Source organism: Callospermophilus lateralis, chromosome 13, assembly GCF_048772815.1.
Source record: "Callospermophilus lateralis isolate mCalLat2 chromosome 13, mCalLat2.hap1, whole genome shotgun sequence".
Taxonomy (NCBI): domain Eukaryota; kingdom Metazoa; phylum Chordata; class Mammalia; order Rodentia; family Sciuridae; genus Callospermophilus; species Callospermophilus lateralis.
This window is the reverse complement of record NC_135317.1, coordinates 80,011,269-80,037,453: the sequence shown is the minus strand read 5'-3', so window position 1 is coordinate 80,037,453 and position 26,185 is coordinate 80,011,269. Positions and strand designations below refer to the sequence as shown.

At 44.7% G+C, this 26,185-nt stretch overlaps 1 protein-coding gene across 6 annotated transcripts in view; it reads left to right on the top strand.

Annotated features, from left to right (window-relative positions):
* Positions 1-26,185, top strand: part of Nav1 (neuron navigator 1) — a 251,932-nt gene that overhangs the window by 205,608 nt on the left and 20,139 nt on the right. For 5 of the 6 annotated variants that reach the window (XM_076832012.1, XM_076832010.1, XM_076832013.1 and 2 more), the window contains 12 exons: positions 7,653-7,791; positions 8,441-8,738; positions 9,285-9,978; positions 10,713-11,156; positions 11,701-11,742; positions 12,495-12,643; positions 14,404-14,574; positions 15,672-15,724; positions 16,585-16,662; positions 19,727-19,810; positions 20,049-20,160; positions 24,996-25,117. In XM_076832012.1, the coding sequence (XP_076688127.1) occupies positions 7,653-7,791; positions 8,441-8,738; positions 9,285-9,978; positions 10,713-11,156; positions 11,701-11,742; positions 12,495-12,643; positions 14,404-14,574; positions 15,672-15,724; positions 16,585-16,662; positions 19,727-19,810; positions 20,049-20,160; positions 24,996-25,117 (2,386 nt within the window). The remainder of the gene's footprint in view (positions 1-7,652; positions 7,792-8,440; positions 8,739-9,284; positions 9,979-10,712; positions 11,157-11,700; positions 11,743-12,494; positions 12,644-14,403; positions 14,575-15,671; positions 15,725-16,584; positions 16,663-19,726; positions 19,811-20,048; positions 20,161-24,995; positions 25,118-26,185) is intronic. The other variant, XM_076832011.1, reaches the window with a different exon arrangement.

The window sequence follows — 26,185 nt, the reverse complement described above, 5'->3', positions numbered from 1 at the left end:
CTCCCTGAAGCAAGGATTATTTAGAAACAAATTACTAGTCATTCTTGGAGAATGCATAAATAGCAGCCCCAAAGTCATAACCCCTTCCCCTGAGGTTATACATTCCTACTTTCATATAAACCAGGAATTCTAGTCCACGAGGGGGTGACCACTATGTTCAAGATATTGTATGAGGAATAAGAGTACAGACACACATGAGCCTCGATCACAGCCCTCAGGGAAATTTAGTCTAGTGAAGAGAGGTATAAGCATTAACTATTTCAAGATAAATCTCTAGAAATATGAGTGACTGACATGTCTTCATGCAAGGAGGATCATAGAAGGCCTCGTGAAAGGCTCGGTATTTAGTCTGGACCTCAAGGAAAGGTAAAATTCTTATGTGAGAGAGACAGGACTCAGATCCATTGATGTCAAATCCCTGTGATATCACCCTGTGACGAAGCTGGGACTCCAGAATCTTCAGCAGCACACAAATGATTGCACAGTGATGCGGCATAGGACTGGCCCCTTCTGTATTTCTAAAAGGAGACCAGAGAGTTGGTCACCTTACAGGAAACCCAGGAGACATCAGAAGAGAGGAATTAGAGTGGAGTAATTATATTTATCAGTATTCTAACATGGCAAAATCATATTTTTGGATTTTGTTGGAGAACTAAATCACTCCTGCCTCTGTATCCTCCTATGTATGTTGTCTATACCTCTATTATAGAATTTATTTCATTTATACCTCCTTCTCCACCTGCGTTATAAGCTCCTTCTGGATAACCACTTATATCTGAATGACCATAGAAAATGGCATTATGCCTTATAAATAAATATTAGGAGCTCAGAGAATGTCTGCCCAATTCAAGTAAAATTTAACCCCAGATAGAGTTAATAGGACTCCCAGGTAGTCAACTTCTGGGTTCTTAATCACTACACTGTGTTAATGATGACTCAAGGATATCTTGATCAATGATCTGTAGAATTTTGATTTTATTCTATCTGCAATGAGGAGCTAATGAAGGTTCTGCCGCTGCTGTTTCTCTTCCTCCTCTTCTTCTTTCTCCTGTTCCTCCTCTTCTTCCTCCTCCTCTTCTTCCTCCTTCTCCTCTTCTTCTTCTCTTCCTTCTCCTCCTTCTTCTTCTAGCCCTAAGGATGAACCCAGGGGCAGTCTACCACTGAGCTTCATCCTTAACGATTTTAATTTAATTTCAAGTCAGGATCTCGCTAAGTTGCTGAAGCTGCCTGTAAACTTTCAATGCTCCTGCTCCTCCTTCCAAGTTGCTAGGATTAAAGGTGTGTACCGTTGCATCTGGCTAGACTTCTGATAATATTTGGTGTATGTGGTAGGAAAGGAGACTCAAGAACAGGACCAATAAGCAGGCTTTCACAGCAGTTCAAGTGAGAGGATAAGACTCTGAACCAGAACAAAGACAGGGGAAATGAAAGGTAAGGTGTAGGTTTGAGAAGGGAGTAGTAACACAATCAGTGAAAATTCTTGGTGAGAAGGGTAAAGAAAAAGAAGTTGACGGAATACCTAAGTTCCTCTATGAGCAACAGGGAGGAAAAAAGGGATGCTTTTAGTAGAAATAGGAAATGAGAAGTGTAAATTTTAGAGGGTGGATTGAGTATGGATATTAGGAGAAACAGTAAACGGGAAAGTAAGTCTCCTGTAGAGAAGATCCTTTAATTTACTTCTGAAACCTGTTCCAGCACTCTAGAAATATCCGCTGACAAGGGTCTTCATTTTCACTGTTTATATCTGACCTAACCTCTCATATGCTGATTCAGACTCATTTCCTCTTCTCTTCTGCGGGTAGATAAAATGATAAAGTGTCATTGTGCTTATCTGAACTCTCCCAGAATGAAAACTTACCCAGTTTCTCTTATACATTGGCAACTCATTATTGATTGTTTGGATTTACGAAGAGATTCAATTATAGAAGAATATTAAGGTCTGTGATTTCCCTTGTTTTCTTGTCCAAAGTTTAGGCCTAGCTTTTTGTTACCCAGTTCTCTTGTCTCCACTTGAGATCTATGTGAGAAATTTATAGAGAAATAGGAGGGAGATAGCAAAATCCTGCTTAGAGTGAGCACAGAAATTCTTTCTGCCAAAAAAACAGATGCAGTAGCCCTCCCTAACTCTGATCTCTGTCCTCCTCTTTATCCTTGTTGGTGCTATGTGGAACTGCCTTTCTTTCTCCCTACTGTCTTGAATGGCTAGGCACTTGCTCTTTAGTCCTCTGGTTCATTAACTGACAAATTGTGCAAGACTTTCTAAAGACTTTCTGTTCTTAGACTCTAGGTGGTCATATGTTTCAGTATTAACTGTTTCTTTCTTTTCTTTCTTTCTTTCTTTTCTTTTCTTTCTTTCTTTTCTTTTCTTTTCTTTTTTTTTTTTTTTTTTTTTTTTGGAGACAGGTTCTTGCTAAGTGACTGAGGCGGGACTTAAACTTGTGATCCTCCTGTTTCAGCCTCGTGAGTCACTGGCATTACAGGTATGCACCACCATACCTGGCTGCACAGCTGTTTTTGTATCTCAAAAAAGAAAAAAACAACCATATAGATGGTTCCTTCTGCCTCTACTTGATTTTTTAAAAATATTTTTTAGTTGTAGTTGAAAACAATATCTTTATTTTATTTATGTATTTTTACGTGGTGCTGAGGATTGAACCCAGTGCCTTGCACGTGCTAGACGATCCCTCTACTGCTGAGCCACAACCCCAGCCCCATGCCTCTACTTGATTTGATGATAGAACATTCCACCTGATTTCTCCTCAGTCCACTTGAAGGCTACCCACCACCAGGATGTCTATTCCAGAAAAAGCGAACTTTGTTAAAAGTCATTTAGGGACATTATGCTGCTGATAGATTAGTTTAATATAAATTTCACAACTACACAAAAGTAAAGTGACAATAAAGACCTTTACCTTAACTCATAAAACCTCAAGGATGAATAATAGAAGGAAGGGATAGTAGTGATGAAATTTTGGGACCTCAAACTGAATCCTGGGGCAGCAGTGGGGAACTCAGCAGCAACTCTTCCGACATCCTAGAATCTTCAAAAAGCTTGATAATTGGTGGCATCGGGTCCTTTAGTCGAGGCTTCAGATTCTGTTAGTAGAGGTGGAGATAAAACTGGAAATTGGAGGACTGGTTTAAGATGTGTGTAAGAAACAGACTCCCGGATCCTCTCCTTCAACAGCTCCCAGAGAAACAACCGTCCTTTCCCTTCATTGACAGAGCTTGTCTCTGAAGAGTGTAAACCAGGCAGTCTCTGGACTCTTGACTCCTAATTGCTGGTACACGTGAGGGCATAGAGTTTGAACAAGACCAGGGGGGAATAAGTGGACCTTTGCATATTGAATGTGAACCCTCCAGGATCCTTCTCCAGCTCTGCTTTCAGAACACTGGTCTTATAGCCTTCAGTCTGGAGTTTGCAAGATTTCTCTCTGGGAAATCTGACCAACCCAAGAGAAAAACACTTACATGAACTATCGCAATCACAATTCCCTATCCAGAGCCATAATTAGCAAGTCCTACCCTATGTGCACAGGGCTTTCAAATAACCCAGTGTCCCTGTCTTAAGTATGTGCAACAGCCAAGGACTGTCTGACATAGGAGAAGGTCTAAAATGTTAAAGTGTCCCAAAACAACAGAACAAAGCAACTTGGAACCAGAAACTGTGCAAAGGGATCATAAACCAGCCTTTCCAAATGAAAGGATGAATGTCTCTGAGAGTTGAGATTTGTTTTGTCTTGTTCACAGTACTGGGAATTGAACCCAGAGCTTTGTGCATCCTAGGCAAGCACTCTTACTACTGAGCTACATCCTAGCTCTTTTTAAAATTTTGTATTTTTTTTTAAAAGAGAGAAAGAGAATTTTTTAATATTTATTTTTTAGTTTTCGGTGGACAGAACATCTTTGTTTGTATGTGGTGCTAAGGATCGAACCCGGGCCACACACATGCCAGGCGAGCATGCTACCGCTTGAGCCACATCCCCAGCCCTAAAATTTTGTATTTTAAGACCCTGTTTTAGGAAGGTGTGTGTTCGGGGGTGACTGGAGACATAGCTCCATGGTAGAGTACTACCGTGGACTTCATTCACATATGGGGGTGGGGAATGAATGATGTGTTATTTAAAAAATAAAGAAATTACTTAAAATATGATAACAAAAATGAAAAACTTAATAAAGGGAAGGGAAAATAAAAATTTAGATCATTGCCCAAAAAGTAAAAAACAAAAAGGGGATGTAAGAGAAAAGTAAAGAACTCAGGTGTTAGCCTAAAATTCTGTCATCTTGAATGATAGACATTCTAGAAGAGAGAACTGAAAAATGAAAAGAAAAAAGTCATTAAAAAAAATTTGAGTGACCCAAACCCACCCGTAATCCCAGCAACTCAGGAGGCTGAGGCAGGAGGATCACAAGTTTGAGGCCAACATGGGCAACTTACAAGACACTGTCTTGAAATAAAAAGGGCTGGGGATGTAGCTCAGTGTTAGAGCACCCTTGGTTCAACCCGCGCCCTGCCCCCCCCTCATATTTTTTTTTTTTAGAAATTTCCCAGAACTGAAAGTCATGCACTTTTTGGATTCCAAGTGTTGAGTAGGGCACCAATTCAAGGCATGTCATTAATGATATTTCAGAACACCAAGAAGCTAAAAATTCCAAAGAGGAATGAAAGAAATAGTCACATACTAAGGATAAGGTTAAGGGATCAGATTTGCAATATAGAAGCTAGACAATGGAACAATGCCTTTAAATCCCAAAAGGAGATTATTTTCATCTTAGAAATCTATGCCTAGGCAAAATTCCATATGTAAACACAGAATAAAGATATTTTATGGTGTGTAAGACTTTACCAAGTTTACTTCCAAAGCATCCTTTCCCAGGAAGAGATACTTCACTAAAGCAAAGCAATAAACCAATAAAGAAGAAGACCGAAGTCCCAGTTTAAGTCAGGCAGGGGACTCTCCGGGTGGATGAAGTGTGGTCCCTGGTGTCAACTACTCAGCATAGCCAGAGATCAAATAGCCAGAAGACAGAGCAATGCATAGGATATTTTTGAAAGAGACACAAGAAAATCAATAATGGTTATCTTGTAAATAAAAATGGGAAGGCAGAGAAAGAGCATTTTCCTTTACATATATTACTTTTTTCTTTTTTTAATATATATATATATATATATATATATATATATATATATATATATATACATATTTTTAGTTGTTGACAGACCCCCATTTTATTTATTTATTTATAGCAGTGCCAAGAATCGTACCCAGTGTCTCACACATCCTACGGAAGCACTCCACCACTGAGCTACAATCCTAGCCCCCATCACACTTTTTTTTTTTTTTTTTTTTTGAGAAAGGGAAAATGCTCCCTCCAGTAGCGCATCTCCAGTGGAGATGTTGTTTAACCCTTAGATAATGATAACAGAATTTTTCTGTTGTTCAGAAACTGGAAAGCAATTTTTCTAGGATATTTTTAAATCCTCTAGCCAATCTTTACTGATAATTTTAGGCATACACTTCTCATGATAGAAGAGCTAGGGAGGAACGTCTTTTGGACAAGAAGAGCCTGAACTCTCTCCTAGAAGATATCCTCCCTCCTCCTCTTCGGCGTTAGGCTGGCCATTATGGAGGGCAGAGGAAGGTTTCTTCTGGGCTTCAGGACTACAGCAGACTTCTTTTTGGAAGAGCCCTTCCATAAAAGCTTTCTCTGCTCCAAAACCTTGATTACCAATAATTAATCTCAGATGAAAGATTCAGTGCTACAGGCTTCCTCTGTCTCTGAACTAAGAGAACAGGCTGTGAATGGTTTGTTTGTTTGCTTGCCAGAGATCTTATCTTCACCCAGAAGAGCTGATAGGATCATAATATCAGCATTGATCTCTTCTTCGCAGTGTCCTTTCTCCACAAAATGCACTGAGCCCAGGACAAAAGGCAGATTTAATATTGTCATGAGGGGGTGGCTGTCATTTAATAATGGCTATATTTCATAGTAATAAAATTTGGATAACTGTCTAGTGCATCCTAACCCCCATGCTTTCTTTGCTCCTTTGCAACGTATTTGCATAAATCACTACAAAGCAACTAAGCCAGCTAAGTCCAAACCACCCACTTGCCTATTCCCAGCACATGAATTAGAGGGAGGCCAGCTGAAATCTGGGCCAGGCACTTAGATGACTTGTGATGTCTGATTTTTGTTCCATGATTTGGAACTCAAAATAAATCAAAAAGGAAAAACATGTTCCAAATACCAGCTAATTCACACACAAAAAAAAATCTCCATCTTCTTTCGTCCTGGCACACACACAAGGCTGATAAACAGACCTGCCCTGCACACAGATACAAGTATTTAGAGACTAATTTCTATAATCACAAACAGATACTCATGTGAGGCAGACTCACGGTACTCCTGTGTGTGAGGTTAGGCTCTAAAACTGGAATGAAGGCTGAAAGACATTTTAGGGTCTGGGGAAATTGGGAAAGACTTGGAACATAGGGTCTTTGAGGGAAGGTTCTAGGAGACAGAATTTGGGCAAAAGAGAAGAAAATATGTGAATAGCAAATAGGAGAGTACTCAAATAAAGTAGTGTCCATGGCAGAAGAGGCTATTTGGTTAGATCTTAATGGTAAACTTTCTGCTGGGTGTAGTGGGGGGGTGGGGGCAAGCCTGAAATCCCAGTGACTTGGGAGACTGGGGCAGGAGGATTACAAGTTTAAGGCCAGCCTCAACAACTTAGGGAGGCTCTGTCTCAAAATAAAAAATAAAAAAGGGCTAGGGATGTAGCTCAGTAGTAAAGCACCCCTGGGTTCAATAGCCAGTACAAAAAAGAATAAACTTTCTGACTGGTGAAACTTGTTAAACTCCAAAATTGAACAGCCCCAAGCTACAGAGCTCTGGAGGCTGTGGTAAGTTCCCTTGGTACATGGCCAGGGGCCTCATATAACGGATATTTATAGATACAGATGTTGAACAGCAGTCTCTCCTGATACCATAAACCTGATCTTCCAAGAAGTTGGCAGAGAAAGGAAAGCATTCAGCAGGAATCAGGCACCTCTGATGGCCATGGCATCTCGAGTTTGACTTATTTACCAAAAGAGCAGCACATTCTGTTTAGAAGCAGCACCTGTTCCCCGGATGGGGTGAACTCCATATACGGGCGCAATGAGAAATGATAATTAGAGGGTTCAAAAAAAAAAACAGAAAAAATAAATCTTTCCCTCGGCCTTGTCACCAGGTATGGGAAATTTTAGCAAGGTGGTGATAGAGGCAGGGAGATACCTGGAGAACACATCTAAAAATGAACAAAGATACGGTAATTATAAGAATGGAAGCTGTTTACAGGGAGAGGAAATTGGTCCGTATAATTAGATGGATCCAAAAATTACCTTGTCTTTGTATTATACCTTCCTGTAAAGGAGATATAAGATCTTTTCTTGCCAGATAAAGACAAAGTCCCTTCTTTTTAGAGAAGAATACCACCAAATTACAAAGGGGCCGAAGTCACACTTCCAATTACTGGCAAAGTCAGGACGAACCCTCAAGCCTTTTCCTTTGTCAAGAATGTATAAAGGCATCCTTCCGCCAATAGGAAACATTTATTCCTGCCTTGGCTTCTGTTTTAGCTGCTCATCTTTCTCTCTCCTATCCTGCAGCTGGGATGAAAGCAGCTCCATCAGCAGTGGGCTCAGTGATGCCTCCGACAACCTCAGCTCAGAAGAGTTCAATGCCAGCTCCTCACTCAACTCCCTCCCAACTACTCCCACTGCCTCCCGCAGGAACTCTACAATAGTGGTATGTGAGTTTGCAAACACCTGGGCCACCACCTCGAGATGAGCCTAACTGGGCAGTGCCTTGGTTTGCATGCCCAGTCATACCCACTCCATGGAATTGGTTCCCATTGACCAAGTTCTTGTAGAGCTGGCCATAAAAAAACAAAAGTAAGTCTTCTTAGCAGTCCCCTAAGACATTAAACGTTGTCATAGTGCCTATATTTGGGGCCCACATGTGTCTAGAGTGACATATGTAAGAGCTATTCCATCTTGCTAGACTTGGTGGTGCACACCTGTAATCATAGCAACTGAGGCAGGAGGATCTCAAGTTCAAAGCCAGTCTCAGCAACTTAGCAAAACCCTGTCTCAAAATTAAACAAAAACAAACAAACAAACAAAAAATAAGGGCTTAGGATATAGCTCAGTGGAAGAACACCCTTGGAGTCAATCCCTAGTGCTGAAACAGGGAAGAAAAAAAATGAGCTAATCCAACTGGAAAAGAAAAAGATTCCCAGAGATAAATCCGGTATACTCTCCAGAACCCTAAGGATACAGTAGGAGCCCTGGGTTGTCTAAGCACTCTGGGAAGAGGGGGGCCACCTAATAACCAAATAAATCCCTCAGCTAACCATTCCCCACCCCCATGGGAATGTTCCTCTTCTCTTCTTTAGCTGCGCACAGACTCAGAGAAACGCTCTCTGGCAGAAAGTGGGCTGAGCTGGTTTAGTGAATCAGAAGAGAAGGCCCCCAAAAAGCTGGAGTACGACAGCGGTAGCCTGAAGATGGAACCTGGGACTTCTAAGTGGCGGAGAGAACGGCCTGAGAGCTGTGATGATTCTTCCAAGGGCGGAGAACTCAAAAAACCCATCAGTCTGGGACATCCTGGTTCCTTGAAGAAGGGCAAGACCCCACCAGTGGCTGTCACTTCCCCCATCACTCATACAGCCCAGAGTGCCCTCAAAGTTGCAGGTAAGTCTGGAATAAAGGAAGAGAAAGAGTGAGGATCTGTTTCTTTGGTTGTCCCTCTGAATGGTTGGCTGTCCCTCTGAATGGCCATTAACCCATAGAATGATGGCAAACATTTGCATAATGCTTTAACATCCACACATCTGATCTTCAGGATGGTCCTCGGAGTGAGGAAGGGTATTACTCTCACACAATGAATAAGTAGCAGAGGAGGAACGTGTGTTATGTTCAGAGACTAGTTTGACCTTCCTTCAAACACTTCCCATTGATTTCTTTCTTTTTTTTTTTTTTTTTTTGAGAGAGAGAGAGAGAGAGAGAGAGAATTTTTAATATTTATTTTTTAGTTTTCGGCAGACACAACATCTTTGTATGTGGTGCTGAAGATCGAACCCAGGCCGCACGCATGCCAGGCGAGCACGCTACCGCTTGAGCCACATCCCCAGCCCCCATTGATTTCTTTCCTTTCCTTTTCCCGAGTAGGAAAGAAAAAGATTTCTGAGGTCCTGGTCAGTGTCAGCTACTCTCACCTCATTTCCTTCCCTCTCACAGGCAAACCCGAAGGCAAAGCTACAGACAAGGGTAAGCTTGCTGTAAAGAATACTGGGCTGCAGCGCTCCTCTTCTGATGCTGGCCGGGATCGCCTAAGTGATGCTAAGAAGCCCCCCTCGGGCATTGCTCGCCCCTCCACCTCGGGATCCTTTGGCTACAAGAAACCCCCTCCTGCCACAGGCACGGCCACAGTCATGCAGACTGGTGGCTCAGCCACTCTCAGCAAGATCCAGAAGTCCTCAGGCATCCCCGTCAAGCCAGTGAATGGGCGAAAAACTAGCTTAGATGTGTCCAATAGCGCGGAGCCTGGATTCCTGGCTCCCGGAGCCCGTTCCAACATCCAGTACCGAAGCCTGCCCCGGCCAGCCAAGTCCAGTTCCATGAGTGTGACAGGTGGGCGGGGTGGACCTCGCCCTGTGAGCAGCAGCATTGACCCCAGTGTCCTCAGCACCAAGCAAGGAGGCCTTACACCCACCAGACTGAAGGAGCCTTCCAAGGTTGCCAGTGGGCGGACCACTCCAGCTCCTGTCAATCAGACAGACCGGGAAAAGGAAAAGGCCAAAGCCAAAGCAGTGGCCTTGGACTCAGACAACATCTCCTTGAAGAGTATTGGCTCCCCAGAGAGCACTCCCAAGAACCAAGCAAGCCACCTGCCAGCCACCAAGTTAGCAGAGCTACCACCAACCCCTCTCAGGTACCCAAACTGGGTATTTCCTCCTTGTCTATTTGCTCAGTCATTCTTTTGCATATTCTGGTCCTCTTTAGACTAGGAGTGCCATGTCCTGTCCACTTTGATCTCTAGGCCTTTGCATGGGTCTTTCCAAAATCTCTTCTGGCTTCCCCTGTAGGCCAAGTTCTTTTCCCTCTTTGAAAATTGTATTCAAGAGCTGGGCACCGTTGTGCACCCCTGTAATCCCAGCGACTCTGGAGGCTCAGGCAGGAGGATCTTGAGTTCAAAGCCAGCCTCAGCAACTTAACAAGGCATTTAGCAACTCAGAAAGACCATGTCTCTAAATAAAATACAAAAAAAGGGCTGGGGATATGGCTCAATGTTTAAGCACCCCTGGGTTCAATCCCTAGTACAAAAAAACAACTATTCAAAACTTACTCTTTATTTTATTTTCTTATCAATGCCTAACCTGTTTCCATAACACTTGTACAGGTGGTCTTTCAGTGTTTATTTGCACACATATACCCATTTGCATGTAACTTCACCTGTGTTTCCCATGGGCATGTATTGCCCCCCTATTAAGACTGCAGGTGCCTTCAGTCAGGTGTCGGATTTCCTTCCAACTGGTTGCTCAACAGCATTAGAATAAGCCTCTGTACTTAGCGAATAGCCAGAAAACAAGGAAACTAAAGAATGATTGCCTCTTGCTCTGTAATTCTGTTATCTTAAATATTTTATTTTATCTTCACTTCTCTCAGGGCCACAGCTAAGAGCTTTGTCAAGCCTCCCTCACTAGCCAATCTAGACAAGGTCAACTCCAACAGTCTGGATCTACCATCGTCCAGTGACAGCCACACTCCAAAGGTCCCAGATCTGCATGCTACAAGCTCAGCAACTGGGGGCCCTCTCCCTTCTTGCTTCACCCCCAGTCCAGCACCCATCCTCAATATTAACTCAGCCAGCTTCTCCCAGGGCCTAGAGCTGATGAGTGGTTTCAGTGTCCCAAAGGAGACCCGCATGTACCCCAAACTCTCAAGCCTGCACAGGAGCATGGAGTCCCTTCAGATGCCAATGAGCCTGCCCAGTGCCTTTCCAAGCAGTTCCCCCATCCCCACCCCTCCTGCGGCCCCTGCTGCCCCCGCAGAGGAAGAGACCGAAGAGCTGACCTGGAGTGGAAGCCCCAGGGCTGGACAAGTGGACAGGTAGGTGGGTAGAGACGGAGCTGAGAGTGAGCCCAGACCACTGGCAATACCATCCTATATTTGATTGCCTCTGTAACTTTCAAAGTTTTTTCACATATTTTAAGTGATTTTACATGCTTCAAACAACTCCATGAGATAGGTAGGATGCTTTTTTTTTTTTTCCTCATCTCATGAATGGAAAAACTGGTGCGCAGAAAGTTAAGTGACTTAGCCAAGATCTCATAATTGGTTAGACCCGTTCTCCGGAGCTTTTGCTTCCTAATCCACAATCATTCCTAATATATCACGTCCTTCTTTTTACCCACAGTATCTTTTAAATAGCCAACCATACCCTAATTCCTAATTGGAGAAAAACATTCAACATTTCAGGTAAATTTCCCAAGTTTGCACCAAGAACTTGGCTGAGACTGTCTTCTTATTTTGTTTATAGAGGTAGTTTGATGCTCTGTGTCCGGAGTCTGCAGACCTCACCTCAAGCCTATTATGGTCCCACACTCTAGTTTCTAAGGCGGACTCACATACTTCTCTTTTTTTGTCTCCACAGTAATCAGCGGGATCGGAATACCCTTCCCAAGAAAGGACTCAGGTAACCCTTAATTACAGCTTTTCCTCCCTATACTTGGTGCTCCTAGTATATATAAAAAATCCATATTTGACCTGTCCCAGGCCCTCTGCATGAATATAGCCCTTTTAACCAAATAATTTGTATGCGGTCCCATATGTGTGCCATCCAGCATCTGCTCACCATCATGTGAGTCAGCGTCTACAGCAGGTGGTCTTTGGTGACGGGGAGAAGGAGTTTGCATGGGAATCACAAGTTCCCCTGTCTCCTTTATGATATCCCAGGGCTCCCCAAACTTCCTTTCTGTAATTTTGCTTTCTTGCTCTGTGCCTCCGGGACCACTTGGTTGGGAAAAGGGCAGGACACCTTTGGTCCTCTGATGTTGTCACAGCACTGAGTTGTTCAGTTGGATGGGGACTCCTGTGACCTGAGAGCCAACACATAGAATCATGAGGCTCTGCCCTGAGCTATAGGGGTGAAGTTCTAGCGCCTTCTCTGTCCTATCTGACCCTATTTCAGGAGCTCTGTGTAGAGTACCTGCTAGTGCTGTAACATCAGCTGAGGGGCTGGGGGAGGACGCTGAGTCACTTCTTTTTGCCCCCTCCTGGCAGCCCTGGATGCTCCCCTTTTCCTTGACCTACTTTCAGATCTCCTGGCTCCTAGCTCTCAGATATAGGTATTCTGGGAGATATTCTCCTAGATATTCCCCATACCTTTTAAGCGTCTGGTATCACTTTGTGGTTGCTGAGTCTAAGTTCTTCTACTGCCTTCTACAGGTACCAGCTCCAGTCCCAGGAGGAGACCAAGGAGAGGCGGCATTCCCATACCATTGGTGGGCTACCTGAATCCGATGACCAGTCAGAGCTGCCTTCTCCCCCTGCTCTCTCCATGTCCCTGAGTGCAAAAGGCCAACTTACCAACATAGGTCAGTGTTTGCGGTCGCTCACTGTGGCATGGGATGAAGCAGGGGTCACCCTGTAGGGTGAGGCAAGGCAGCTGGACTTGAGGTTTCATCTAGTATTCGACTCATGCTACATTGGTGGTTTCACAGTGCCTCAGTTTATCCACTTAAAATAAGATGGAAGGCAAAGTATGCAAATCCTCAACTGAAAAGTTGCCCCTGGGCACAAGTTGTAGGGTCCTGTTAGTATCAGAGAGTCAGAACTATGTCCTGGAAAAGCCATAAGCCAAAGCCCAGGGATCAAACCAGTGCAATGACCAGGCTTGTAGATCAGCCAGAAAGGATCTGTGACACCCAGGGTTGCCAGGGCCAGCCGCTGCGAGGGCAGAACTAAAATGTGAGACTGGAGGGGAGGAAGAGGGAAAGGTAGTGGATGGAGGCGGGTGGAATCTGCATCCAAACTCCGAAAAATTCAGATTCCCCAGCTGCCTGGCTGAGGGCAAGCCCTCCTCGCCCTGAAGGCAGAGCTGACTAAAACATATCCTGGACACACCCTTTCTAGATCCTGAGAAGCAGGGAAAGCTGAGATAGAAGGAAGTGGCCGGATGACTCAGAAAGCAGGGAGGGGAAGAAGCCTGGGGTGGCGAGGGCCGGGCCCAGCCCTGGTTCTGAGAAGCACTGGGCCAGGCTTGGCCTACTAGGAACCCTTTCAAACAGTGCCCGGGATGGGCCTGTTGTTTGCTTGCTGTCTCTCTCTAAATCCATGTCTTCTTTCAGCTGAGTGAAGGGAAGGAGTTAATGTAAGACAAGGACCTGTGACTTGCCGTACAGTGACGGTGGGGAATTTGAGAAAAGACTAGGAATCAGGATCATGTTTGCCTTAAGGGTCGTCTGGCCTCTGAAGGGCTCTTAAAGGAGGATGGGGCCAGCTTGTTTTCCATGTCTGTTGAAGATAAACCAAGAGGAAAGGTGTTCCTGCTGCAGAATGAGGGCCTGGGCTAAGTAGGACTCACCTTATGGATTCAAAAGCGCCAAGAGAGGGGCGTGAGATCTGCACAGGTCTTTCCAGACAGGCGCACTATCCACCGGCCTGTGGAGGGAGTTCCATGAAGGTGTGAACCCCAAAAGGCTGTAGTCCCAGCAAGGGGCAAATGGATGGGGTCAGGTTCTGCAGGTGAGCAGGAGCCAGCAGATTATTCAAAGCAAGTTCAAACCCCAAAGCAGGTTCTAAGCCCTACTGACACATCCACCTGCTCTATCTATCCGACCTGAAAGCCAGGGGATGCTGGGCAGAGGTGGCCTGATTTCTTGATGCTTTAGGACTGATCTAGAGTGACACTGCTTTGTAGGGAGACACATCCCTCCATAATGCTGAGCCCATTGGATCCGCAGCCTGACCCCCACATCACTTGGATCTGAGTTGTGGTGTGAATTCTCGGTCCTCCCGGGTTGTGTTGTAGAGGATGACAACATCCCATTTTTATGGTCACATCCTAGCGATGTGAAGGTTTCCAATAAGCTGCCAGGCCCCTTCAAAAGCAATGACGCCAAGGCAGGCAGGCTTGAGGGAATGTCCATTTTATTTCAGACAGCAGGGTCCTTCTCCATTAGGGCTCGCCCTCTGCACACGCCCCCGGCCCGCCTGCCCCCTCCTCTCCCACCCTCTCCCCTTTGCCTCTCATGCTCCTGGTGCTCCATCCCCCAAGGGACAAGAGAGCTGATGACCCTGCCTCTTCTCCTGCCTCCCCCTCCCTCTCCTGTCCCCCTTCCCTCTGTCCTTCCAGTGAGTCCCACGGCGGCCACCACGCCAAGAATCACCCGCTCCAACAGCATCCCCACCCACGAAGCGGCCTTCGAGCTGTACAGCGGCTCCCAAATGGGGAGCACCCTGTCCCTGGCCGAGAGACCCAAGGGAATGATTCGGTCAGGATCCTTCCGAGACCCCACGGACGATGGTGAGACTTCATGCCAGCGCGGTTCACGCTCATTCCAGCTCTGCTGGGTCCCCTCACCCACCACCACCTCCACTGCTACCACTGCCACCACCACACACACGTATATGATCCACAGGACATTGACTTGGGCCATTTCAGTTCTTTCTTCCCATACCTTTGAAGGGTCTGGGGGCCCAGAAACCCTGGGTGGCACCATCTAGCACTGGGACTTTGGGATGGAGCAACTCCTGAGGGCCGGGGGAGGAAAATCAAGAGTGGAAAGGGTTAAGGCTATCTCTTCCTTCCTCCTGATTCTGCTAGTGGTCTTTCCTCCTCACAGTCTCCCGGAGTATTAGAAAAGACACAGGGACACAATGGTAGCTCTTAAAACGCTTATAAGGAATTAGACATCTCATTCCTGATTTCAGAATATTCCAGAGATTAGCTGCGGGGAGGGGAAGGGGCACCTGGTGGATGATGGTGATCTGGGTGTTAAGGTGGACCAGAGGCTGGAGCCGGAGCCTTGTGTACGTTTGACCCCCATTGTTCTTGGGGTGCTTAGGTCACGGGGGATTGCTTGCAAATGTGCTTTGGTTCTCACAGCAGGTTCTATTGAAAAATCAGGACCCGTGTCCCACCTAAATATCTGTTTCATCTGAGTGTCCCCCAGGCTCCCCCAGTGTCCCCCAGTGCTGAGAAGAGGAGGCACAGGCCGAATTGCAGAATCTGTTCTGAGCAGCTCTGATGGGAAACACCCCGCTTCTGCAGTTAAAGTACTTTCCTGGCTGGGAAGAAGAGATAACGACTACCCACAGGAATCTCATTTCCTTTTCTCTGAAACCCTGCGCCCCTTGCAGCAGGCTGAGCAAGGGACCACCATGGCTGGGTTGCAGAGAAGGTAGATGAGAGAGGACACCATCTCTACTCAGGACTGTATCTCCCTGGACACCTGCCTACCTTGGGCTCTTGGGATGCCGACTGAGTTTCCTGCTCTGTTCCTTCCATCTGCTCCAGATGCCCTCCAGAATCAGTATCCACCCTCCTGTCTTAGGGCTCTTCCCAGAAACCCCTATTCCTGGAACCCCCTGTTAACCCCTCATGTTCTCTTTCTCTTTCAGTTCACGGCTCGGTGCTGTCCCTGGCCTCCAGTGCCTCCTCCACATACTCCTCAGTAAGAGCAATAACTTCCCTTCCTCGCTCACTCCTGTCCCTACCAGCCCATGCTTCCTGAAACCTCCTTCAGTTGGGCCACTGTGGGGAGCAGCGGGGAGCACTACTATCTCTTCATTACCCCTGATGGATCTTGGGTGGGGGTGGGGAAATGTGCCTACAGCTTGGAGCTCTCACCTGGGCACCTCAGGCTTTCTGTTCCCCTCCTTCAAAACATGAAGACTCTCCTTGTTATAGAGCCCTTTTCTCCCCCTGATAAATGGAAAACATTTATAGCAAGGTGAGCTGGGTAGGTTTCTTTAGGCTCTAAGACCCCCAACAGTGTATAGAATTGACCAAATGTTTTTTTGTGGGGCATCTCCCAGAGCATTTGGCTTTTCGGTGTTCTTAGATTCTCTGTTTTGTTGTGTCCCTATTTCTTCACTCTTCAGGTTGCTAAGCAGAAAGGGTTACCTTTCAGCACGACCAAAATTTCATTTCCCAACCTTCTCAGCAGTGACAAAGTTGGCTGGAGTTGACTGCCCGAGAAGTCTTTTATTTAAACCCTAGCATAGATCTGAGCTGAGACCTCAGGAGCCAGGGCCAAGGAACAAGAGATCCCACTTCTTTGTACCTCTGAATCCCGCTTCTTCAAGTCTTTGCCCTGCCACTCACTGGGGCCTGGCTTCTTCACCCCTGTAGTAACACCCGCTCTCTCTCTTTCTCTCCCTCTGTGCTCCCTTCTTCAGGCTGAGGAGAGGATGCAGTCTGAGGTAGGGTACAAAGCCTTGGTCTCTGCTTGTTAACACCACTGCGCCCATTTTCCTTCCATGTACCCCGTTTCTTCTGCCACCAGTAGTTTGTGTTTCTCTTCTTTCACAGCAAATCCGGAAGCTTCGTAGAGAACTGGAATCATCCCAGGAAAAAGTGGCCACCCTGACATCTCAGCTTTCCGCCAATGTGAGTGTCTGGAATAGGGAAAGACCTGGGCAGTTATTTTGGCCAAAGTTAGATAAGATCAACTAAGGGAGGAAAATTAGCTGAGAAGCGTGCCCTGGGCCTAGACTCCCGGGAGGGGTGTTCTCACAACCCTACAGTGGAGAACCTGAGGATTGTCCTTCACCTTCTTTGAGTCTGTTTTTATAAAAATTTATTTTTTCCCCACCCTAATGAGTAGGTGTGGATAAACTCGTTTCTGGTAGACTTTGACCTCTTGGAGAAAGATAAGAGGAGTACCAGTGGTCCTGCAGGGGATGGAAACAATCTCACCATTAGCCATGAACTAAAATAGTTATGAATTATAATTATGGAGCCCTGAGAATCCTTCCCTGGATGTGTTCATGTGTTTGTTCATGCCACGTAACTGGGCAGGCATAGAACTGGTCATTAGAATTCAGTCTGGGGACCACCACACTATTCGAAGCCTAATTCTAGGCAGAATTTTTTTTTTTGGGGGGGGGGGGGCGGCTCAGTGCACGGATCAGACCCAAAGCTTTGCACATGCTGGACCCGTGCTCTACCTCTGAGCTATATCCCTAGCCTCTCATTCCCATTATCCTTCACTCACATCTGCCCTGCTAGTAATCTCCTTGGCAGTTTGAGCTTTTAGTTGGCAATAGTATTCTTTGTTTCTGCTCTCAGTACATCCACTTATAGTGAGTTTCTTCCTTGTAGGCCTTAGTTTTTCTACTCTGTGAGATGGGGAGAAAAGACGCCACTTCATGTAACTAGGTTGTTGTAGTTTCTCCCCTGTGACCACGTTGCAAACAGAGAACATAAGAGCCATTTTCCCCCAAAGCTATAAACAACAGCTGAGCCGGATCTGCAGGAGCGTTCCAAGTGTTTGCACAAAAGTAACCATGTCTGCAATTTCCGCAGTAGTTTCTGGTTTTCTCTCTTCCCTTCCTCTCTTGGGAACCCAGCTGTTGGGCCTGGGTCTGTTCTTTGGAATCAGGTAGGATCTTCACCAAGATTTTTCATGTTTCCAAATTATTGCAATAGCATAGCTCCCTCACCACATTGGTTATTTGTCTTTATTCTTTTCCCTAATCCCCAGTGTATAAGTTGCACACTTACCAGTTTGTTTGAAGCTCATATCAAGCACTTTTTCCCTCTCTTGAGGACCCAAAAGAATTATGACAGACAAAGCCAGACATGATAGTGAATGCCTGTAATCCCAATGACTCAGAAGGCTGAGGCAGGATGATTGCAAGTTCAAGTCCAGTCTGGCAATCAAGCGAGACCCTGTCTCAAAAAAAAAAAAAAAAAAGAATCATAACACAATTATGAACCAACTTTTCTCTCCTATATGCCACACCCATCAAGGCCAGTGGCCTGGGTCACATCCTGCACACCCCAGGAAATTCATGTCTGGGAGATGCTGGGGGAGAGGCGCCTGGGAGGCAGAGAACATTATGTCTCATTCATTTATACTGCAGTCTGTCAGCCATCGTGTTGTCAAGACTGGGCTACAGCCAAGAAAATGAATTTAGAGGGTGATTTTTCTTAGAACAGGAAGCTCCATTTGGCTAAGAGAGAGAACAATCTAAACACCCAGACACGGTGAGTTCTGAATCTTAGATTTTTGCTGAAGCTCTGAGCCCTGCCCTCAAGCAGGAGATGTGATGGCAGGATTCTGGGAAGGTCCCACATCTGGGATGCCCTGATGCTGAATCAGACACTGTCATGTTGAATAGAACTTCCAAGAAACTGAAGCTGGAGGACTCCCCCTGAATTGGAAGGAGTGCAGGCTCCCAATGCTAACCTCATGATAGCATTATCGCTTAACCTTGAGCTTCTCAGGCACCTTAGCCCTTGACTGGGATTTAGGGTAGGGGAGGAAATGCAGGACATGGGAGGGAAGGCAAGTCCCCCAGATGAGGAGAGGCCAGCACAGAAAAGCACACAAGAGGCCAGGGCTTCTTCAGGGCTCATGAGTAGATTTTATGGGACCTCAGACATGTGCCAAGATATAGAGAAGCAAATAAGACCTAAGGCCCAGAAGACAGAAGAGGTGGGGGCAGTTGCTTAGGTCATGACATACATCAAGCCCAGGCCTTGACAAATCGGCTATAGAAGTGGAAGATGAGGCTCAGATGGGACCAAAGTGATCACCTCCAGTCATGGTCCAGTCATGGTTTCAAGGACACTGAGTGAAAACGGAAGGGAGAATTATAAACCAACAGTAAGCAGTGGGTATCCCAGACATATTAGAGGTCTAGGGTAAAGGTCCTGCCCAGAATAAGTTCATCACTTCCTGCTAGGGTCACCAGCTGGCTCAGATGCCCTCACTGAAAGCTCTCTTTCCATCCTCCAGAGTTTCCCGGTCTGGCCCCATGCCTCCTTCCTTTCCTTTTCCTATACATCTTGCTCCAGCTGGGCAGCAAGAGTTCAAACCATGCTCCACTGTGGCCTGGGCGCCCCTCTGCGCCTTCCTTAGCTGGCCTTCCCATATCCTACACTCCTCTTGAAGCAGACCTGACACCTAGTGGCCAGATGGTGTAATGCCCCTGGAAGTTTCTTCCTACTTCCCTCTAGCCCTGCAAAGTGGAGTTGGAAGAAACCAGAAACAAGGCACAAAATAAGAACAGGTTAAGAAGCAGAGATGAAAGATATACACCATACAGATTCTCCTGGGAGGTTATCCCTCCCTTGGGGGCCAGACCACTACACAGTGGAGTTAAACCAAAATAAGACCTACCCCAGAGAATATGACCCTCGTGTCAAGCCTGCCACCCACATGTCACATAGAGCAGAAGAACCATCCCATCCCTGGTAGACACCAGGTACCAGATCCCTACTCTACCCTCCTGCGGTCCCCACTGTTCAAGAGGCTGGACCTGCTGGAGAATCGCTGTATCTCCACCTTGTCTGCTCAGGGAAGTCAATATTTTAAAATCCCCAAGAAGTTTGTTGGCCTTGGTCACCTCTGATACACAGAAAATCAGTTAAAACTGCCTTCCATGTCAGTGTGTCCCTCTCCTGAGACTTTGCAACGTAAGATCCCCTGATGTGTTTGTTTCAGGCTAATCTAGTGGCCGCTTTCGAGCAGAGCCTTGTGAGTATGACATCCCGCCTGCGACACCTGGCAGAGACAGCAGAGGAGAAGGTGAGAGGCCTAGATGGGGAGGCCAGCTTCCCCTCCCCCACAATCGCCAGTTTCTACCTCCCCGACCATGGCCCAGCACTCTCCAGCTGTCCCTCGGTACCCTGTCAACATCCTCCTTGCCCCAGTTCCCTGCCCTTCTCTATCATGTCAGGGAGAATTCCAGGGTTTAGCCCATTGCCTGGCTCATTATAAGTGCTCCTACTAAGCCCAACTAATGACCATTTTCATTCCTTCTTAGGACACTGAGCTGCTGGATTTGCGAGAAACCATAGACTTTCTGAAGAAAAAGAACTCTGAGGCTCAGGCAGTCATTCAGGGAGCCCTGAATGCCTCAGAAACCACACCCAAAGGTAGGGGGTCCAACCACAGATTGAGGGAGAACAGGGAAGGGGGAAAGAAGATGACTGCGGGTTTTTGTTTTTGTTTTATTTTGCAGTCCTGGGGGTGGGACATAGGGCCTATTGCATGCTAGGCAAGTGCTCTAACACTGAGCTACAACCTGTGTCCAATTGCAGGTTTTTATGTGGGCCCACAATGGTCTGCTCCCATATCAAATTTCTAGGAGAACCAGGCATGATGCTGTACACATATAATCCCAATTTTGACGAAGGAGGCTGAGGCAGGAGGATTGCAAGTTCAAGGCCATCCTCATCAGCTTAGCAAGATACTGCCTCAAGATAAAAAAATAAAAACGGTTGGGGTTGTAGCTCAGTGGAAAAGTGCCCCTGGCTTCACTCCCCACTGTCCCCGCCCTGCAATTTTTTTCTGTAAGGTGATGTCCCTTAAGTGCCCTTCAGTGGGGTATCTGTACTAATCAATGAGAAGTGCCAGGGAACTGATCCCCATCCTAGGGGATGGGGGCAAGTAGAGGAAACCTGTAATCCCCATGAGTGCCCTCCCTCCTCAACCTTCAAATTCTTGGCTTATTTTTTAATCAGTTTGTTTTTTTGCTGAGCTTTTAAAAGTTCATATATTCTGGGCACTAGACCCTGAACAGATAATGATTTGCAAATATTTTCCCTCGTTCTGTGTGTTGTCTTTTCACTTTCTTGAAAATATCTTTTGAAGAACAAAGGTTTTCCATTTTGATGAAGTTCGTCTATTTTTTTTTTCTTCAGCTATGTGTGCTTAGGTGTTGTATCTAAGAAACTATTCCCCCATCCACAGGAAAAGGAGGAAACAGGAATAAATCTAAGTGATCCAAATCCAAGGTCACAAAGATTCATTCCCATGTTTCCCTCTATAAGTTTTTATAGTATTAGCTTTTAAATTAGGTCTTTGATCCATTTAGAATAATATTTAATAAAAGATTGATAGATAGAGGGTCCAACGCCATTCTTTTACATGTGAATATCCAGTTGTCCTAGCAATATTTCTTTAAAAGATTACTGTTTTTTCCCTCATTGAATTGTCTTGGTATCTTTAGATAATCAATTGGCCAAAAATTTAAGTGTTAATTTCTGGACTCGGTTCTATTTCATTGATCTTAAATGCCTATCCTTAGCCAGTACTGTACTGTGGGCCCACAAGGGTCGATTACTGTGTCAATTACTGTGGCTTTGTAGAAAGTTTTGAAATTAGGAAATGGAAGTTCTCTGACTTAGTGCCTCTTCATTATTGCTTTGGCTACTCTGTGCCTTTTGCATTTCCCTGTGAATTTTAAGATTGGTTTGTCAATCTCTGTTTTAAAAAAAAAAAAAATTGGTGAGATTTTGATAGGGATTGTGTTCAATCTGTATATCCATTTGGAGAGAATTGCCACTGTAAGAATATAAAAGGGCCATGCACAAGGCTCTGGGTTCCATCCTGAGCACCACACACACACACACACATACACACACACACACACACACACACACACACAGAAAAAAAAATGTCGAGTCTTCCCATCCTTGAACTTGGCGTGCCTTCCCACTTATTTAGTTTTCCGGTTCTTTCAGTGATATTTTGCAGTTTTATTGTAAAAGTCTTGTATTGTTTTCTTAATTTTCTTTTTGGGTTATTCATGACTAGTGCATAGGAATACAACTAATTTTTTTATAATGTATTGATCTTATATCCTACAAACTTGCTGAGCTCGTTTGTTAGCTCAATATTTACAATCTTTTCTCTCTCTTTTTTTATTATTTTTATTTATTTATTTTTTTTTTAGAGAGAGAATATTTTAATATCTATTTTTTAGTTTTTGGCGGACACAATATCTTTGTTTGTATGTGGTGCTGAGGATCGAACCCGGGCCGCACACATGCCAGGCGAGTGCACTACCGCTTGAGCCACATCCCCAGCCCTCTCTTTTTTTTTTTTTTTAATATTTCTTTTAGTCGTAGTTGGACACAATACCTTTATTTATTTATTTTTATGTAGTGCTGAGTATTGAACCCAGTGCCTCACACATGCTAGGCAAGCGCTCTACCACTGAGCCAAAATAATCTCTCCCCAGCCCCATAATCTCTTCTTAATGTGTGTTTCTACCAATATTATTCTCCTGAGTAACAGACCTCTGTTTCCAACCATTTTTGGACGTTTCCATTTAGTTGACTTCATAGGTTATCTCTAACTTAACATTTCCAGAATTAGAAGTCATCCCCTCCACCCCACTTGTAAGTACACAAGCCAGTTCTTTCCCCCTCTACAGTTCTGGCCACCCCACGTGTTATCATCTGCCTGGTCACCCAACCCTCAAATGGAGAGTCATGCTTGACTCCTCGCAACTTCCCTCTGTACAGCAAGTTAGTTCTTAATCCCCGGTGTAGACCTCAATTGTATTCTTCCTCTGTATTGTCACTCTCCTAGCTCCGATTTTCATTCTTATTCTCCATGGTCATTGCAGTAATTCCCTAACTGGTCTGTTTTTGGTCCGGGCCTTCCTTTACATTACCCCCAGTTAATTCAGTTAAGACCAGAACACATTTATTTGAATATGAACTAGATATTAGGCGAAAAGAAGTATTGTTAGTTTTCTTTGGTGTGATAAAGAAATTGTGGGGGAATGTCTTATTCTTAGACGATATGTCCTGAAGCCAGGCATAGTGGTGCTCACCTGTAATCACAGTGGTTTGGGAGTCTGGCCAGTTTGAGGCCAGCCTCACCAACTTATTGAGGCCCTATCTCAAAATAAAAAATAAAAAGGGCTGGGGATGTTGCTCAGTGGTTAAGCACCCAGGGATTCACTCTCTGGAAAAAAAAGAAGATACATTCTGAAGAATTTGTGGTTAAATATCATATTGTCAGCAATTTATTTTCAAATTGCTCAAGAGTGTGTTGGGGGCGGGGCAAATAAAATAAAATATAACATTTGTTGAATTGGGTGGAGGGCATATGGGTGTCCATTGTACTATGTTTTGAGTTTTTTCTCTTTGTTTGGAATATTTCAAAGAACCAAGTTAAAAGGAGGAAAGAATAGCTGGGTACAGTGATGCACTCCTACAATCCCAGTGACTCAGGAGGCTGAGGCAAGAGGATCATAGATTCAAGACCAGCAGCCTCAGCAATTTAGCAAGGCCCCAAGCAATTTAGTAAGACCCTGTCTCAAAATAAAAAAGGACTGGGAATGTAACTCAGTGGAACTCTATGCTAAAGATTTGGAATGCATCTCCCCACTTTTTTTTTTTTTTTTTTTTTTTTTTTTTTTGGTATTAGGGATTGAACCAAAGGATGCTGTGCCACTGAGCCACATCCCAAATCCTTTTTTATTTTTCAATTCTGAGACAGGTTCTAATTTGCTTAGGGCCTCGAAAAGTTGCTGAGGCTGGCCTTGAACTTGCGATCCTCCTGCTTTAGTTTCACAGGTCTGAGATTCTAGGCATGCACTACCATAGCTGGCTCACCTCTTGATTTTAAATAAAGTTTTAGTGACACACAGTCACAATCATTAATTTACATATCATCTACAGCTGTTTTAAAGCCACAGCAGCAGAATTGAGTAGTGGAGACAGATCCCATGGCCACAAAGCCTAAGATATTTACTGTATGGCCCTTTGCAATAAAAGTTTGCCAACCGCAATGGTGAACAATACAGAAGGTTATGTGGTGAAATATAAAAACCGATCTCTAAGGGTTTGGGGATATAGTTCAGTTTGTAAAGTGCTTGTATCACATGCACGCAGCCCTGGGTTCAATCCCCAATACCACACACACACACAAGAAAAACCTGTCTCTGAATTACTCCTCCAAATACCACTCCCTAAAGGTAAGTACTGCAAGAGATCTTACAAATCTTTCCAAAAATATTCATAAAAAGCAAATATATTTCCATTCCTTCAATGAAAATGAAAATTTATTTCCTTCAAATAAGCATATTCTCTTGAGGACTTTCCATGTCTTTTAAAATAACTGAAATACTCTGTTGTATCATAAACTAGCTTCAATAATTATTGAACAGAGGGTCTTGGTAGTTCCAACATCAGATTCTAGGTTCTGATTTCCTGGTAGTATCAAGGGAAAATTATAGCTTAATGATCCATTTCTGGTTATGGAGAGAGTGAGAAAATAGCCAAATACAATCCATATCTCCTTCACTTTACAGCTCTTATTTCTAGAACAGTTGCCACCTAACTAGTTCTCAACATCCAGAATAGTTTCCTGCTTCTTCATCTTTCTCATTGTTAACATAAAAGCTCTATTTTTTAAAAACTCTTCTGACATTGTGATTAAGCAGGATGTTAACATTGGATGACACTGAGTGAAAGGTGGTATACATTTCTTTGCAACTTTCTGTGTTCTATAATTATTTTGAAATAAAAAAATAAATAATAATAAATTTTGAGAACTTTTACCTTTAGTATTTTTTTTCTATATTGAAACATGATTGGCACTCCATAAATGTTTGTTGAACAAGTAATTTTAAAAATGAACAATGTGGCCTGGCACGGTAGCCGCATGCCTTTAATCCCAGAGGCTCAGGAGGTTGAGATAGGAGAATCGCAAGTTCAAAGCCAGCCTCAGCAAAAGCAAGGCGCTAAGCAACTCTCCAAATAAAATACAAAATAGGGCTGGGGATATGGCTCAGTGGTCGAGTGCCCCTGAGTTCAATCCCCAGTACCAAAAAAAAAAGAAAAAGAACAATGTGTACCTAGGAGTTAGTTGATTCCCTTCCCCTCTTATCTTCTGCAGCTAGACTTGCCTTAAGTCTCCTATCTTCTCTAAATCTACCTCTGTGATCCTCCTGTTTGTACTTGGCCCCTAGAACTACGGATCAAGAGACAGAACTCCTCAGATAGCATCTCAAGCCTCAACAGCATCACCAGCCATTCCAGCATCGGCAGTGGCAAGGACGCTGATGCGAAAAAGAAGAAGAAAAAGAGTTGGGTAGGTAGAGGTTTGGGGGTGGAGCTATGTAGAATCATGGTGGATCACTTCCACCTCAGTATAGTGATCCGATCCTTCTAGGATTAACCAAGAGGTGGCCCTTCTAGTAAAATCCTCAGTCAGATAACCGCTCAGAGCAAGGTCTGCTAAATTGTCCCTCCCTGCCCCCATTCCCTACTTGTCCCAAAGCTCTCCCTGCGATCTTGATACACACCTGCTTTCCTGCAGCTCTCCCTACTTTTTAGGTCAGATGCATTAGACTCCAGAAGGAAGCAGAGAAAACACCCAGAAGGAAATGAATTACCATTTCCTTCCCCCCAACTCCCCACTACCTTATTCACTATTAAAAAAAAAAAAAAAAAAAAAAAAAGATTTTTATAAACCAGACAATTCATTCTAGATGCTCCGGGAGGTCACATCTTCCATTTGAGAGAGGTATTTGTGAAGCTTTTCTCATTACTTTGAAAGTACTCTTGCTATTCCATATGGCTAGTACAGAGGCAGGGTTTGGTTTTGTTTTTTTAATGTATATGCATCCTCTTCCCCATAACCCTTTATTGACCTTGGATGACCTTCCTGAGATTCTTTAGTCAGGTCTAGACCATTTTTAGCTTCCCCAGCTCACTGTGGAAGGGAGAGCACCCTGGATGGAGGCGTCTGTCCTCTGTCCTCTATTCAGGACAAGTAGCCCACAGACCTTTAGGTAGTCCAGATAGGAGCCGGCCGTGTGCAATGAGTGATTAAGTGTTGCTTCTTTTTTTTCCCCCCTCCTTTCAAAATGCTGACTTCAAATCCCTATTTTTTTCCAGGTCTATGAGGTAAGAGACCCGGTTCCTCTCCCCTTATTTTCTCTTTCCCTCTGCCATACCTTCCCTGTTTCCAGAGCAACTCTCTCCCCATGAAAATAAAAATGGCCACTCATAACACTAACCGTAACAACCGCCCTGGAGTTCCCGACTCACTCCACTGCATGGTCCATCCACAGCTGCCCCGCGTGAGGACAGAGGAGCGGTCTGGTCGTGGGTCAAATGGGAAAGTCAGACAAAATCCAAATCTGTTCCCTACTGC